General features: G+C 28.6%; 2 protein-coding genes across 2 annotated transcripts in view; both read right to left on the bottom strand.

Moving 5' to 3' along the window:
- Positions 1-4,587, bottom strand: part of LOC105456795 (collagen alpha-5(IV) chain-like) — a 14,878-nt gene extending 10,291 nt beyond the window's left edge. Inside the window, 1 exon segment of the mRNA XM_011701099.1 lies at positions 4,455-4,587. Within this exon segment, the coding sequence (XP_011699401.1) occupies positions 4,455-4,490 (36 nt within the window). The 5' untranslated portion in view covers positions 4,491-4,587.
- Positions 4,588-10,281: 5,694 nt separating this feature from the next.
- Positions 10,282-14,584, bottom strand: LOC105456794 (maltase A1-like). The gene is made up of 10 exons (XM_011701098.1): positions 14,329-14,584; positions 13,893-14,072; positions 13,478-13,635; positions 13,072-13,206; positions 12,493-12,698; positions 12,165-12,363; positions 11,464-11,918; positions 10,981-11,121; positions 10,661-10,743; positions 10,282-10,494 (listed from the first exon to the last, which is right to left on the bottom strand). Exons 1-10 carry the CDS (start codon positions 14,498-14,500, stop codon positions 10,295-10,297), a joined length of 1,929 nt encoding a protein of 642 aa, XP_011699400.1. The 5' UTR covers positions 14,501-14,584; the 3' UTR covers positions 10,282-10,294.
- Positions 14,585-17,284: the final 2,700 nt, after the last annotated feature.

Below are 17,284 nucleotides of genomic sequence, written 5' to 3'. Positions count from 1 at the left end.
CTCTCTCTCTCTCTCTCTCTCTCTCTCTCTCTCTCTCTCTCTCTCTCTCTTTCTGTGTGTGTTTTTAAAAGTATTAATATTCTAGATTTTCTAAAGTACTAGTATTCTAAGTACGTTTATCCACATAACATGGATTTAATTGAAATTGAAATCAGTATTAACTGAATTGAAATTTTTATTTTTCGTAAAAATGACATCCCTTATAATAACAATTAGAGTAAGTTTTTTCCTGTATAGTTAAAATATCATAAATTGTTAATCTTATCAAAATCAGACCAGTTTATTATTTTAAGAAAATGTGAAGTCATCGGTTGTACGATAAAATATGTTAATTTATGCGACATCGTAAGTCAAACTATTCGTGTGCGCAGCTAATACACGTAATATTGTATGAAACGATCGTTTCAGACCTAGTAAACTATCCATTATCTATGCTAATTAAATTGCTCGAAAGGAATGTAGATGAAAACTTACTCGATAAATTAACCGAGCATTATAATTTGTCTTGTATAATTGTACAATTATACGAGACTATAATTGTTGAATTTACTAACTAATTTTTACTATTGAAAGAATCGTGAAAACAATAATAATAATTATTTATTATTTGTAATCTATTTAACTTTTTAGTATAATTTTAACAACTGTTAAATTATTTAATTAATTAAATTATTGTTATATTATTTTTTAATCCATTTATTTTACATAATATTTAATAATTATATGTTATTTATTTAATTATACTATTATTTGTGATCTTTAGCATCCATATTTAATATTTTCATGTCAACAGAGTGATTTCCTCATACATATCATAATTATGACAAGATGTCGAGAAAATAAATAAATTAAAAAGATGCAAAGCTAATTTAACGTGCATCTTTCTTTGATATTCTAGTGTATCAATTCAGTTATCTCGTATTTATTTACTGACTATTTATCTAAGGGGAAGGAAAATGAAAAAGAGAATGAGAGAATCAGGATTCCGTTCAGGGACGCCTGGAATCCGCCAGGAATATCAAAAAAGTGAATACCCTATCATCTCAATCGAAGACCTTACACGATTGCAGCTCTCATCCTTGATTATGCAAAGAGTGCAAGGCGATCTTTGCTATCGCGTTAGAAGTCACCATTCAACCTTTCCTTTAAAATGCTGATAGAACAATTGCTGTCACGGTATTTTGATTTAGTTAATACATATAATTATATAAATTCCGCAGCATTATAATATAGAAGTGTAATGTCACACAACAATTCTTCTAATTGTATAATTTTATTATTATTACAATGTTGACAGAATTGTTGCAATTATATATTCCATTACATTTATAATAATAAAATAAATTTTATAATTTTTTTCAATATAATGGAATAAAATTATTATCAATTAAAATATTGATACGCTATAATATTTTATATCTTATATTTATTTTTTTTATTTATAAATATAAAATTTAATTTAAAAACTTCCTTAATTTGATTAAATTTAATAAAATATTTTTTATAATACAGATTTTTATTTTAATTTGTATATTTTTACTTATGTTAATCTTTTTATTTATGTTCATTCTACAACTGTTTTTTTTATATAAAAAGCGAAGAAGATGATATTGCACGTAACTAATAATTGAAGTTGCATCTGAAATTTTTGCAAATCTGAGCATTATCAAGGATCAATCAAAGTAAACGAAATATGTGCGTTCAAGATTAAAGGTAAACGTGATGGCATTTGATAAAGTCGGATATCTTAATTGCTCGTGGCGAATCTGCCAAACGGCCAAAGCTGTATCACCTTATGAATCACACGCAGCGGCTGGATCATCTCTCAGTGAAAGTCACCTGTAAGTAGTTGCGTAAGGGACCAGTGATTTAGCCTGGGGCGAAGCCTCTGGTACATAATTGTATGTCAATCGCACATCGATCTCTGGGATCGCATTGTGTTAAAAAATATTTTGAAATTCATTAGATTTTTTTTTCTATATCTTAATGCTGGGAAATTCTATCAGTTTTTTAATATCTTGAATTGTGAATATAATCCACGTGACTGATATAAAAATAATAAAAATACTAAATTCCAATAAGTAATAAATTCTATTGACATACGTATACACTCGCTAAGAACCTTGTGATCTTAAATTGTTATGTCAAAATTTCAATGAAATTGCAATGGCATGCGGGAATTCGATAGCACGTGAATCGATTAAACAGGAATGTGCGTTTTCTAGTCTAAATGTTTTCAGATTACATACGTGCGCGCACTTAAAAGGCAAAACTTTGTTTTACACATACATAGGTATGCGAATGACACATCTTACGGCGACCACTGTATACACGTGAATCACGATGTTAGAACGAAGCGATCTTCTTTTGGCAATGGATTTCTCCCTATTTATCTGCCTTATAATTGTAATGACGAAAAAGACAAAGAAACTGGTATTAGAATAATTAAAATACCATATAGGATTAGCTAAAGCACATATATCAATTTCATCTGTTTATCTACCTAAAATTATTTTTCTTCTCATATATTATTTTTAATTTTTAATATTAAATATCGTGATATTATATATCATTATTAAAATCTGCTTAAATAAAATCCATTTTAATTTCAACTTTATATAAGAAAATTTATTACATATTGATACATATGTAAATTAATTACATTTATGATAAAAAATTATATAGTTTTATTTATATGACAATTATTTATATGCCAAAATAAAACAAATTTTTTTAAATGTATATTAATAGAAATTAATTGATCATTGAATGTAAAAGATTATACTTTGTATTTATACGTATACATATGTGGGTATGATTGACGTGTGCGCGCGCACATGTCGCGTCAATCATATAAACTCAACTATTTAATATTACATTATTTGTCATTTTAGGAAAAATATTCTTAATAAGAATAAATAAAAGTTTTACATTTTATAAAAGAGATAATTAATTTAATGGAGAAATTCCGAAATTTGGGAAAATCAAAATTATAAATTACATACTTTTGTTATATATTATATGATTATTATTGCAATGTCATGGCATTGAAGTAAATTATGAATGAAATGTAGTGCAACGACATTCTCACTTGAATGAGTGTCAATATGAATGGAAGTCGATTAGATAACGAGTCACGATGAACGCGGCTATTACCAAGTAATCAATGCCACTTTCTATTCTGTGTACTATTATTACATTAATAATACTATTACTATATTATAGTATTGATACGTAGTAATAATACTGTAATAGTAATATTAATAGTAATAGCAATGGTAATAATAATAATAATAATTTTATATTAAAAATAAAGATAGTAGTGAGACATTATTATTTTTTATATTTTATTTAAGTAAATATATTTTTATTGAATTTTAATATAATACTTTCTTTCTTATATATTATTAATAGAAAGAAAATATAATAATTAGATACATTAATTATAATGTTAAAAAATTGTATGTTAAAATATAATAACAATTAAAAATTAAAAATATGCAATTATTAAAATGCATAAGTAGTAAAAAATGTATCACATAGCAAGGGACATATAATACAATGCATCATATATCAAATGTATGCGTTGTAATTTGCGCAACAGGTAGCGAAACGTGTGTTGGATATCTACGAGACATTAACATGAGATATTACATTAACATATCCCAGTCAATCCTTGAATTGTATTTCCAATAGATTTTATTAGTAGCGAAGATTTGAATTACTGACATTATGACAGTGTTTTGTATTTAATATTATATACACAAGTATATACATTAAAAATTACAAATTGCAAGCAGTAAATAATAAAAACTAAAAATTAAATTTTATTTCAAATAGTAAATATTAATATCAATTTTAGTTTATTATTTCTTAAATATTTTTTATTGAATTAATAAAAATTTCACTAAATTATTTTTTTGCTAAATATTTTTTCCTCAAATTTACTTTCTAAAATATTCACAATAATTACACGTAATTTGAAATTTATTATTATTATTATTATTATTATTACTAAATTATTTTAATAAAATTATTAAATTGTTTTATAATTTTATATAGTAATAATTATTAAATTTAATTAATTTATTTTAAAAGAATTATTTTAAAAAGAATGAAAATTTTCGCTTATAATATTTTGTAAGAATCCACATTTTATTATAATTTTTATAATTTCTTTTATTAATTAAATCTTTATCTGCTAATTGAAAAAATAGCAAATAGTTCAAAATATTACCCCGAATAATACTAAATTTGTGGGTCTAATTTAATATTAAGTGGTATAATTTTTAATAATAATATTTTATATTTTATAAAAATTGGATTTGATCAAATTTAGTTTTCTGTGACATTAAGATACGTTTATATTCGTGTTTATTAAACAAATATATAAAATTAAATGAGCTTTTTAAATTCCGAAGTTGTATGTATATGCAAAAATACTGAAGACATACCAGAATGAAGAGGGCTGCAGTGGCACGCCGCAGCATCTTGACGAGAATCCTTTTTCAGCAAGGCATTGTCCGCAGCCTCTCTACAATGACGACGAGGATGATCCCCAGAGATAATCGCACGCAGCGCGTCGTTCGAACTGAACACGTCGCCGGCAGAAAAAGACTTTTATACAGGGTGGGGATCGCCGACCCCCCAACTGGTCTCATCCTCGCTCTATCTTCTCTTTTCCCTATTCTTCTCATTTCGATTTCTCGAGGATCACTCCTGTACTTTCTTTCGTCTCCTCTTTCCCCTCTTTCCTTTTTATTCAGAACATAATTTTTTCAAATCACTGACAACGCACGATGCAATTAATTTGACATATTATTTAATTGTCAACTTTATTGCTGCATCTTAATTTCAATGGCGTTTACAGGCATTTCAAATCGTCACTTTAAAGGGCATTACTTACAAGGTCCTACCTTTCATAGAACACGGGAAGCATTTGTGATTGCATTAATATGAAACAATCACAGTAGTAAAATAGCATATTGTTACTTTATTATTTTATTGCTACATTTATCATTATATTTAAATATCTTGGATTATTATTGTTAATTTAATTTTTATCTCTCAAACAATCTTTTTTAGATTTTATTTTATTCCCGCCAAATAAGGAATTAAATTGGTATCGATATTCGATGCCACTTGCGACAAAAAATTGTTTCCATTATTGAGCTGCACTGTTAAATAAATGACGAATAGACCTCGATTAAGAATACACTGCTCGAAATGTAGTTCAGGTGCGTTCTTACGCAAGGTGCACTTAGGTCTCTTCGGTTTACGGCTCCCACGCTTACCAGAGCAACCAGATGAATTAATCTCGATTAATCCCAGGTAGGTTCTTCATATATGGTTAACGATGGCGCGAATTCTCTTGGCACAAATGTCAAGATGATTAACAAGAATCAATTAAATATTACAGGTTGTGGCGTTTAATTGGCTACGAAGAAAACGCTTTCAATGCCTTTCGTGCGATTGTTTAAACGCCATTGACTTTTATAAGGCTTTGTGTGTGCATATTCTGGATAATCTTTGCTTAGGAGAAATCCTGTTCCTAATATGACTTATCGCACAATACAGATTTATTTATTAGAAATAGCTTCCTCGTCGAAATTTAACGTGCTTTGTCATTGTTAATGAAGCAATAGACATTGTAATATGTACCCGCGGGGGTTACTTTCATTCTCGCCGTGAGAGTCGAAATAGATAACAGAGAAACGGATTAAAATTTAAATAATAATACACAAATTAATTGTAATATATTTAAATTTTATGATTTTATTAAGGTTTCAATTTTAAATAAGTATTGTAAAAGAACAATAATTGCATAACATAAAATATAATAAATATGCATTGTTATATAATACGTAGACATACGTTTAAATTTTAATATAAATTTAATAAAAATGTATCTTAATTTTTTAATAAATTGTAGAAAAAATTTACAAAAATTTAGTTTAAATTTAATTTTAGTGATGATAATATGAAGAATAAGTCACTTTTACACTGAACAAAATTTTGAAATTCTTATTCTATGACGTGTACGATGTCCTTTTGGGAGGCAAATCCGTTTATAATTATCTTCATCTATGTTGCGTAAATTCTTCGCAAAATGATATATGTTTTTTCTTTAGCATATTTATTGTAGATTATATCACTGTCTAACAAATGTGTGGGATGTTTCTAACTTAGGAATGAGGATGAAAATGACTAAAACGTCAAAGCTTTCGATTCAAATGAAATATATTATTTCCCGCACATTTTTAAGTTTATATAAAATTATTAGTTTATTTTGCAATAAGTTCTCTTTTTTAATCGCTAATAATTTCAAAATTATATCTTTATCGGCTTTTGTTTGAAATATGACCGTCGTCCACTTCGAAAATGTATAATCTTGTCCTAAGGATCTTTGACTATCGTGTACTTAGAATTGCATGAGTGATCTTCCTCCACGAATTTTCCGAGAAAGACGAAAACATATTTTTTTAATCTACAAAAGAGAGGCTCCCAAAAGGGATTGCAGCAGCAATTTCATGAGTTTCTCAAAATCGATCGGAATGCGTTATACTCTGTCTTAATTTTAGTGTAAGTTATCAGAGTTCGTAGTTATTAGAGCTATTGTATATAAAGATTAGCAAATAAATTCCCTTTTTCTTTTTAACAATAACTCTCTCAAAAAAAAGGAGAAAAAATCTTTTATAATTTTGTCATATAATTTTTACAGAAAATTAAGATATCTTCGTATTTAATAAAAAAATCTGTACAAGTCAAAATGTAAACCTTGTTAAATATAGAATATCTTATATGGTAGGTACGGTATTATGCGGAAAGACGGCGACATTGAGACTCGCCACAAAAATCTTGAAGCACATGCTTGTTGCCATTCCGGTGACGGCTACACGCTTTTCGCATGCCGTTGGCGTAAGGCAGTTTCTCACAATGTCAGCGGATTGATATGAATATTTATGTGTCGTGCACTTAGAGTGCACCCGTTTCCTGTTCTCTTTACTGTTACAGTTATGCTGAATTTAAAGCTATCCCTTTATAGTGGATAAAGATATAAACTTGCAATAATCTTAGATTAGGATTGGATTAGATTCTTAATCTGGAAGGTACGAAGATATTCTATTGAATTAAATTAGATTAAATTAATTTGTAGTATGAAATACTTGAATACTCGTGAATAATGCCGCTTAGAAAAAGAAAGGAAGGCAAGAGAATAGCAAATGAGGAAATTTGTTTGCACGTTCAGTCCGGAAATTCAAACGTAAAGTAAAGTTAAGTGATGTCACTCAATATTCTGCCTCCAATATACATATTTTCTGATCGTCATCGGTTCATCATTACCGTGGCGCATACGTGTATAATGTACGTATATTCGAAAACCAGGTTTCACTGCGTAGAGAAGATAAAATATCGCATATAATGGCGATATCGTGTGGAAACAAGTAATCATCCTCTCCGGACGAATTAACATTTAAAATGAATTTTAACCGCAAACTTTTAAAATATAAAATACGGAATATGCGTGCGCGAAATACTTTATGAAACGCCGCGATACATAATTAATTTCGCGTTTGTTGAACCTTATATGAATGTTCGCAAAATCAATATACTTTGGATACCAAGTACCTTTTAATATTAATTTTATTTGAAAATCTCTTAAGATAACTCAGTATCAATACTTTATTTTTGATATTTTAATTGGTTTTATTTGCAAAAATTTGAATAATTTATTAACATAATATTACAATTTTTTGAGAATTGACACAATTTTCCTTTTCTTTCACTTCAAAATATTTTGTCAAATTAATTTTTAATAGTTTTCACTTCAACAAATCTAGATTCCTTTCGTAATCAAAATTTGAACAAATACCACTTTTCCCTAAATTTGTTCAAGATACTAAATTTTTTTGAATCAAATGTTTTACTAAAATTCCGAATTAGAGTAAATCAGGGTAATGCGTATACAGTATGTTAAATAATAATGATGTTCCGATACGAGAGTGGAAGGATATAGAAAGTGCAAGTAAAATGAGCAGATCTATTAAGTCATCTTCCAGTTATGCAGATTATATTTTTGGTGCTTGTATTAATTCATCCCAAGTAACCAGGTGCCGGAAATATATTGGAATTTATTGACACCTACGAAAGAATCTGAGAGTCGGCACGACAAATTGATGTGCTAATATATGATAGGAATTTGCTTCAAAGACGGCACATCGGAGACAAATTTTATTGCTGGAGAAAGTGCTTGCTTATCGTACGTAAAGGATCCGTTCGTTTCTTTAATACTTCCAGCTTTTATATATATAAAAATAATATCAATTATAACGATTTTATTTAAAGGGATCGCAGAAACAAAAGAAATGCAGAAATTACAATTAGAATATACGAGAGGGTCTTCTCATTACCTTGACCGCTAAATTTGAAATGTCAGTCCAAGTTAATGGCTAACGGAGTTTTTTTCTCTTTTATGCAGACCGACTAATTTTAAATCCAACTGATTTTATGCAGACCGATTAAGATTAAATCCTTTCCGCGGATTTAGAAGATTAAAAAATTGTAAAATTTTAATTTCTATTGTATTCTAAATTTTGTATTGTTTTAAAAATATTTAATGTAGAAAATTAAAAAATTGCCATGAATGTAGAAAATTAAAGAAATTATCAAGAAGAATTTGACACAAAGAAAGTTGTGCTATATTCTAAAAATAAATTTTAATTTGTCATTAAAATTTGGATAAAATTTCGGATTGAAATTCGGATTGAATTTTGAAATACAATATAACGATATACGAGATATATAAACTAAATGATTTCAAACATACTTTAAATATTAATTTTTAATGTATTTTATACCTTATTATGTGTTAATTGCCACGTTATCATCTTGTAAAAATTCCCCAACTAAAAAATTTTTTATAATCTTTTTTTAAAAAAAATGAGGCAAACAGAATAAAGTAGCAGGTATCAGTGTGACAACTTGAATTTTGATGTTAACATTGAAAAAATGTCGGCAGCCGTTTAATATCTTCCGCATATAATTCTTCGCAATTAGCGCACGCAATTTCTGCTGAAACACATTCCTCTCTTTTTGAGAATTTATATATTTGCGACGCGCGTGCAGCATACTGAAACGTGTATGTGGGCTTATCTCGCGAGCTCGCGGCGCTGCAGTTTAAATCATTGTCTTTGCGAGAAGGTTAAGGACCCAGGCTATTAGGGTGAGCAAACCGGTTTCATGGTATTCTCCGTAACACGAAATTGCTTTGGGGAGCCCCCAGAGATTCTTTTTAACTGACAACCCGCCAACGGATGACGGCTGACTTTATTTTTCACGCTGAGTTAAGGCTCATTTTAACCTACATCATACGTCATCACGTCACATTTGAAGAATTTAAATTTTTTTAGAATCTCTTAAGGAAGCACGCTTATTCTTATTCTGTTCTGAAATCGGCTCTACAAAATCCATAAATAAAATTAATTAGTTTGTCATCACTTTAGATATTAACGAGATATAAAAGGAAAGGATGAGCGTATTAGAATGAGAATAATAGAAGCCCAATGATTGATGCAGAGATAATAGATTTTTATTCTTTGCTTCTACTCATCTTTGTTCGGGTAAAACCGTGTAAGACAGCGCGGCCGTCTGATCGATCTATTGCATGGATCAAGTACATTCACTCCGCATTTGATCAACACACCGCGATTGGTCATACATAGATCAACGTGGGTTGCTGCAATGGTCACATTCTGCAGATTCACCGCGAATCGAGGATTCTCCCTTTTTTCTGTGCATTTTTCCGCGTATCCTTCTATGGATTTCGTTGACTAATATGGATTTTCTACTTCATGGAATGTTCTTTTTTTTTTTAACGTCTCATCCGAACGAGAACGAGATAGCTTAGATATAAACATACGTAATGAATATACGGATAGCTTAACAAATTCACCGTGCGCACCTCTTTCAAGAATCTCTCCTCTATCTCGACTGAGAAATACACGTCATACATACGGATGACGATTCAAGAACTAATAAAGTAAAGGCAATCTGTTCATTGCTGCATAAAAATCCAAGTAGAAAAAAAAACACATTTAATTAGAAGAATCTAATTATTGGTCAGTTATTGGTGACTTACATTAAATTAAATTAGATTAATCTCAAAATATCCATAGATAAAAAATACAAAACACTCTATATATTATCAAAAATGTAATCTAAACTAACGTAAAAATTAGATTTATATCTAGCGTTCTACTTTTTATTATATCGGCCCTTATCCTCTATATTATTTTTAAAATTTGCATGATACCACAATGCTGCTTATTATTAACAAGAATGCAGGTGCGCAACTCAACATTGCCCCATCAGGATCATTCTTTGGTGATGGAGTTTTTTCTGTTATGGTCTCTCCTTTTTCTGTCGTACTTTTGTTTTTAGAATTTTCAGTAGAACTGGACACCTTAGTTGTAGTCTCGGTGGTAGAGTTATTACCTTCCGTTGCTAAAAGTAAAGACATTGATAGAACTAATTACTAATTATTAATATGCATTAAAAAAATAAATATTTATTTATATATATGTATATATATATTAACATAAATATTTTATATTAATATATATTTATATATTTATATATATAAAATATTAAAAACATATACTTGTGGTTTGTTCTTGTTTTTCGTCTTTTAATACAAGCGCAGCATTTGCTGTCAATATAAAACTGTCCCGTGAAACAGTACCTCTGAAAATATACATTCATTTACAGGGTGATTTTTAACTCTATCATCTAAAGAAGTCTTTTCTTTGATCGTGTTTGTATTTCAAAAAGATAATAAAATGTTTAATTTATTTATAGTCCTCAATAACTAAAAAATATTATTATTTTTTTTAAATAAAATATATGAATACAAGAGATTGATAAAAAATTTTGTACAAACTATTGTATACATTATTTTGCATAACATTCTGCATAACTTACGTGACGCGAATTGCATTGCTAGAAGTCACAATCACATTCAGAACATTTCTTAAATTAGCATAAATTGATGTCAAATTAACTTTCTCTGGCCGTAGACCCAAATTAATGACAATAATATATACTGGATAATCTTTCAAAGACCTAATTATGAATTAAAAAAAAATAATTAATTCCAGAAATTTCGATTTTTACATGCAACTATTATAAACTTTCAATAATTTGTAAACACAATATAAATAAATGTCTAAAAGATATTAAATAACTTAGAGAGTAATGTGGAATAAATGTAGATTATTGATTTTTAATGAAGTAAAAATGTCTCAATTGTTTTTAAACGATAAAATTATTTTTTATTTTATGTTATTAAAAATGTCCATTTTTACTGTATTCTGTCGATAAAATTTATAGCAGAAAGTTTTCAAAATCTCTGTTTTGACTGTTTATAAAATATATGTTTTACTGTAAATATTATAATATGTCAACCTTTTTATCACCAACACCCGGTCATTATTCAAACTTGCAAATTCGTAAGCTCCATCTGTAAACACTGGGTCTTTCCTCAGATTAGCCAGCTTCTTGTACGTCTTCAAAATGCTTCTACTATTACTTTGTTGAATTTCTACATTTCTATAAACATAATCAGGATGAATAGGAAGATAAGTGGTTTCATTTATGGAGAAACCACCTGAATTTTCGAAACTCCATTGCATAGGAGTCCTCGCTGGATCTCTTGAAAAATATTCGTATTCGTTTGTGCCTCTGGCACAACCCATAGGATCGATGGTCCTGTTCCAAAATATTTTCGTTTCCAACATGCCTATTTCTTCACCGTAGTACGTGTACGCTTGTCCGGGCAATAGAAGAATGAGCATGTGAAGACCGTCAATTCGGTTGAGTCCGATTCTCGAAGTTACTCTTGAATTATCATGATTTGAAAGCTATAATTTATAAAAGATAAATTAAGTTTTTAATTAGTCAAAATATATTAAAGCGCTGTGTGACTACCAATCGAGTGGTAATGGTCGTTAGTGGATTTTCAGTAGTGGAGAGGCCAACTTTATACAGCTTAATTCTTCACATAGCAGGTGGAAAAATGATGTAATCGTAATTTAAACAATATATACAAAACTTTTCTCACAGTTTTTGTAAAATTAATTTCAATTTAAATAATTTAAAATTCTTACCACCCAATTGGTCTTGGCGTTTTCTGGAAGATGTCTAAGCCACTTCTCCAAGATGTGCTTAATATAACCGGCATCGCTGGTGTTATGAATATATGTGATAAATTTAAAATTGAACGGCGCGATTCCTTTGTGCGTGTCGTTGCCGTAATACGCCAATAAATTATCATCAGAAGTATCATATGATTCCGCGATTAACAATCTGTTGATATGTCATTAAATCGAATTAATTTTAATAATTAATGTATACATTGTTATAATATAATATGTTATAATAATCATATTATAAAAGAAAATTTAAAAATTTTAAAAATATCTTTAGAAATCATACTTTGATATGGCATTATTTCTCGATACCCAATTATCGATATATTCACGAAATACATAAAGAAGAGCGGTGCTTTCAGGAAGACCAAAAGTATAAGTACCCTTTCCCGCAAGGGATTCATTTCTTAAGGCTTCGTCTTCGAAAAAATAAGGCACTGCACTAATTCGAAAACCATCGACATTTCTTTCCAACCAAAAGTCAAATATATCCTGTTTATAGAAATAAATGATTTCTAGATTATTTTACAGAGAATAAGAATTACTCAAGAATCTTTTAACTATTTTTTAAATTAAAGCTGTAAAATATACGTATAAATTATTATTAATTTAATTTAGAATATAATTATTGCTTAAATTAATAATTTATCGCTTAAATAATTAAATTGCGTTTAAATTTGTTTCAAATACCATAAAATGATTCATAAAATTACTTAAAAAAGTTACAAATTACTGTTTAATGCAAGAAAGTATTTGAGTTATATTCCAATTCTTTCAGTTTGTTTCAATTTATAACTTATTTTTTAATTTAAATGTCCAAAACACAAATAAATATTTTAATATTAAATTAATATCTGTGTGTTACCATTAATTCTTGGATCACTTCCTCGTTTCTCAGATTAAGATCTGGTTGACAGCTATGAAATTTATGATAATACCATTGTTGTCTTCCATCGTGCCATGTCCATGCAGAGCCTTCTTCGTCGCTGTATGTGCTTATCTGCACAAGAGATATGAACAGATATATTTATTTTACAAGATATCTTTATTATTGTTTGTAAATCAGATTCAAGTTAAAAAAAATTTATCTATTATTAAGAGACGGAGACAATCTCTTTTTCTCTCGAATTCTCCATGTATTGTATAATCATAACTTTTAAAAAATTTTTATTTGTTAATCTTGTAAAAACGATCTAATTTATCTGAGATATTGTAATTAAGGTTACTGTATGTTACATTGGAAAAAATATATAAAATGGAGAAAAATTTACCCAATTATTTGGTGGAATATGATCGCCGTTTTTATCGATGCTACCATTGCTCCAGATGTAATAATCAGTATATGGGTCGAAAGATTTTGCCGACAACTGAAACCACAAGTGCTGATCGCTGGAATGATTGGGAATAATATCCAGAATGACTTTCAATCCTAAAAAGATTGACAATAAAATTATAGCAAATAAATATTATAATGATTGAGAAAGTAATATTGAAATATACTAAACATTGATGAACACATCATATAGTATAATATTCACTATATTTTACACACTATATTTACAATGGATTTAAAAAAACTTCGAAAAACTTCGTCTTTTTTTACTGCAAAAGATTGAAAATATCATAAATTCCTAACATCAAAATTATTATTGATACCAAAATTATTATTGATTTACTGTTTTATACCTCGATTGTGTGCCTCTTGCACTAAATTATCGAAGTCATATAAATTCCCAAAAAGAGGATCTATGTCCGTATAATTGGAAACGTCATATCCAGAATCGACTAATGGTGAAGTATAAACGGGATTCAACCAAATCGTTTCGATTCCAAGATCCTTGATGTAATCGAGTCGACTAATAATACCTATAAATAAATTGCGTTAAATAACTTCCTAAATCAATATAATACAATATTACGCGTAATTGTAAAATAATTTTGTATACTTATACATTTCATATATATAAAATACATAACATATAGTGATATTGTATACATGAATGTATCAAAAGAGATATCTTTTTAATATTTTATTAAATTTGTATAAATATAATCGATGGAATCTCAATGTAACTTCTATTTCTTATTTGTAATGGTAACAATTTATAACAATGACACCTACCCTTTAGATCGCCCTCACCATCGCCATCACTATCTTGAAATCCTCTAGGCCAGATCTGATAAATTAATGTGTTTTCCCACCATTCTCTATGTGCAAACTTCTCACTATCCATCCCATTTGTCCAAAGCACGAAGATACTTATCAATGTAATGTAACGCATAAACGGTGACATTGCGCATTAAATTCGGCGAAGTTCTAATCTGTTTACAATTTTTGAGAGAAATAGATTATAAGTTTCATCGACGTTACCACGATCTTACTGTTTTTATCGCACAAACTGAAACGTACGAAACAATCTCAAAATTAGTAATGTTTTTTAATCTTATATTTTTTAACATAATTTTGGCAAAAAAGTCTGATTTTTCTCCGCACGATGATAATGTTGCACAATATTTGAACACTTTGCACATCACATTATTCCATAAAAAAAATCGAAGCCCTAATATTAATTCACTAGATAATCCCTAATAAAATCTATTAATTTAACTCACATTTTCTATTAGCAATTTTTAAATTTTCATTTTCTGTAATTATATAATTATTTAATATTTATTTCATGTAAAACATTTATTTCTGTCACATTTTCGAGTTGTGCAATTACACTATTTTTAAATTTTTTCATATATTAACAAGAAATATCGTTTTTTATTAATATTTTCTTTGCGTCTTTTCTTCTATTTCTTTTTAAAATTCTTATACGTTTAAGTAGATGAGAGAAAAACGCTTAATTTTCATTAAAAATTCATTGAAAATTGATGTAATATTATATCTTTTCTTGAAGAGACTTACCTGAGACAAAATTTCTTATTAAATCTATATTATCTGTACTTTTAATTCTTCTATTAATTACACTTTTATCGATAATCACAATTAATTTGAATAATTTTCAATATTGTCGTGTCATTACTTGACATAGTTCTCTCGTAAATGATGAAAAATTGACACGATAAAATTCTACAGTGACACAGATAACTATGTTATCAATATCGCTGCCCCGATTAAAACTTACAATTTTTAGGGTAGGGATATTTATTGTTAGAATACTTATATTTAGTAGAAAGAGAGAGGCAAAAGAGAAGAAAGAAAGATGAAGGAACAGAAATAAGAAAAATATAGACAAAAGCGAGTGAGGGGGAAGGCAAGGAGAGAGAGGAGAAAGGAGAAAGAGTGTGAGAATTCATTACGAAGATTTAAAATTGTATTTATTTTATTTGTGAATACATTTGAATAAGTTTGTTATAATTATTTGGTGATGTATTTGTTTAGCAAAAAAATATATAAAAAATAAATTTAAGATGATATCGCGTGTAACAAAAAAATAACATACATTTTATAAAATAATACAAAAAATAATTAAATATTAATTATAAGTTTATTACCTTAATATAATATATACTTGCTTTAACAATAATTTAGAAGAAAACCGAGGGCAAACTTTGTTCAAGCTGCTGAATAATAACGATAATAATTTAATTAGAATAATCAATTTTTGTATGTAAAATTTGTGTAAAATTTTCTCTCTTGTTTCTTTTTTAAGTAAAAGAAATGAATAACAAAATTAATAATGAAATGGTCTCTTAATTAGAAAAATGTTCCTTTATGCTATATTGCGATATATAATTAGATTTTGTGGTGGCGTAACAGGTGAAAGATATAATGTTCGTTATTATCGGATGTGTCAAATAAAATGTGACATAAAAATCATTTTAGTGATAATAATCTAATTTACCGTCAATACGATATAATTGATATGATAATCTTTTTGATATCGACCGCTTTTTTATTTATCGCAATTATTTCAAAAGCATACTCAAATAGTGTGAAAAATACTGATGTAATTTATAAAATCGAGACCAGGATAAAACGCACATAAATATTGGCCATATTCCAATATAATTCTGGCAGTAATTCAACTGTTGATTTTGAAAAAAAAATTATTTATAATCGCGACTATAATTCCATATGTATATAAATGGCAAACGTTCTAGGTAAATAAATTATACTTTTTAATTAAGAATATTATAAAATTATCAAAGCATTTCCGTGCCTTATTTATATTGTAATAATGCTATTTCCAGATCCTTTTTAAAAAGAATAATTGATAACTCAGTCATTTGTAAAAGCCGCTAATGCAATAAACAGATGATAATTAAATTGAGATGCAATTTAACGTGGAAAACACGCGCCGCATATGTGTGTAAACTGGACTTACACAAATCCTTTCGAGCTAGTCTCTTTGGATTTGTAACAATCCTCTTGGACAATTATCTCTCTTGGACAGGTGACTCTGGCAAGGTGGAGAAAAAAAGAATAAGAATTATAATTCTCATAACGTTCTATTTCATAATTATTAGGCAATAACATAACAATACATATATACACGTGTATGTATGTCTACTGGCGAGCAGTGTGTATGTTCGCGCTTACACGGTATAAAACTCACAACGTGCGTTTCCCGCGCCTGCTGCCCAATGCAGCCGTTAATTAATTCCGAACTGATCATCCTACACCACGTAATGCGTCGATCTGAATTTAGAGATTGCTTCCCTCCCTAGGAGAGCGAGATGCTCAGATTCTTTATTGAATCACAGAGTACTGAATTTTGTCGGAAACCTATTTGGTGGATTAGATCAGATTAGATCAGACGATCCGTATCAGTGAGTCATTAATAGATACTGACTGTAAATTATGGTGCTCGTGGTCTAGGACGATACCTTCGTCTTATCTTCCATTATAAAACAGTTCGCTATATTAAACTTTAAAAGCAGTTTTACAGTGAAGCGATGTGACACACACGATGCGACGTACGTATCGCCGCGTGCGTTTTCATCACTTCACGAAACCACCTTTTCCTTTAAATCTCTTAATCCTAATCTGTAGAACTGTTTTTCTAAGGAACACACCGACTATCTTGTACATAATTTATTCTTATCCCTTGATAGACAAAGATCGTCGA

Source organism: Wasmannia auropunctata, unplaced genomic scaffold (genome assembly GCF_000956235.1).
Source record: "Wasmannia auropunctata unplaced genomic scaffold, wasmannia.A_1.0 LD335556.1, whole genome shotgun sequence".
Taxonomy (NCBI): Eukaryota; Metazoa; Arthropoda; class Insecta; order Hymenoptera; family Formicidae; genus Wasmannia; species Wasmannia auropunctata.
The sequence above is the reverse complement of the archived record's forward strand: the minus strand, read 5'-3'. Positions and strand labels throughout refer to the sequence as shown.

Coding starts and splice junctions, on each gene's coding strand:
- LOC105456794 (XM_011701098.1), bottom strand. CDS start 14,500: ATGTCACCGTTTATGCGTTACATTACATTGATAAGTATCTTCGTGCTT. Junction 13,636..13,892: donor GCAAGAGGCACACAATCGAG/GTATAAAACAGT, acceptor CAATCTTTTTAG/GATTGAAAGTCATTCTGGAT. Junction 12,699..13,071: donor AAGTGATCCAAGAATTAATG/GTAACACACAGA, acceptor TTCTATAAACAG/GATATATTTGACTTTTGGTT.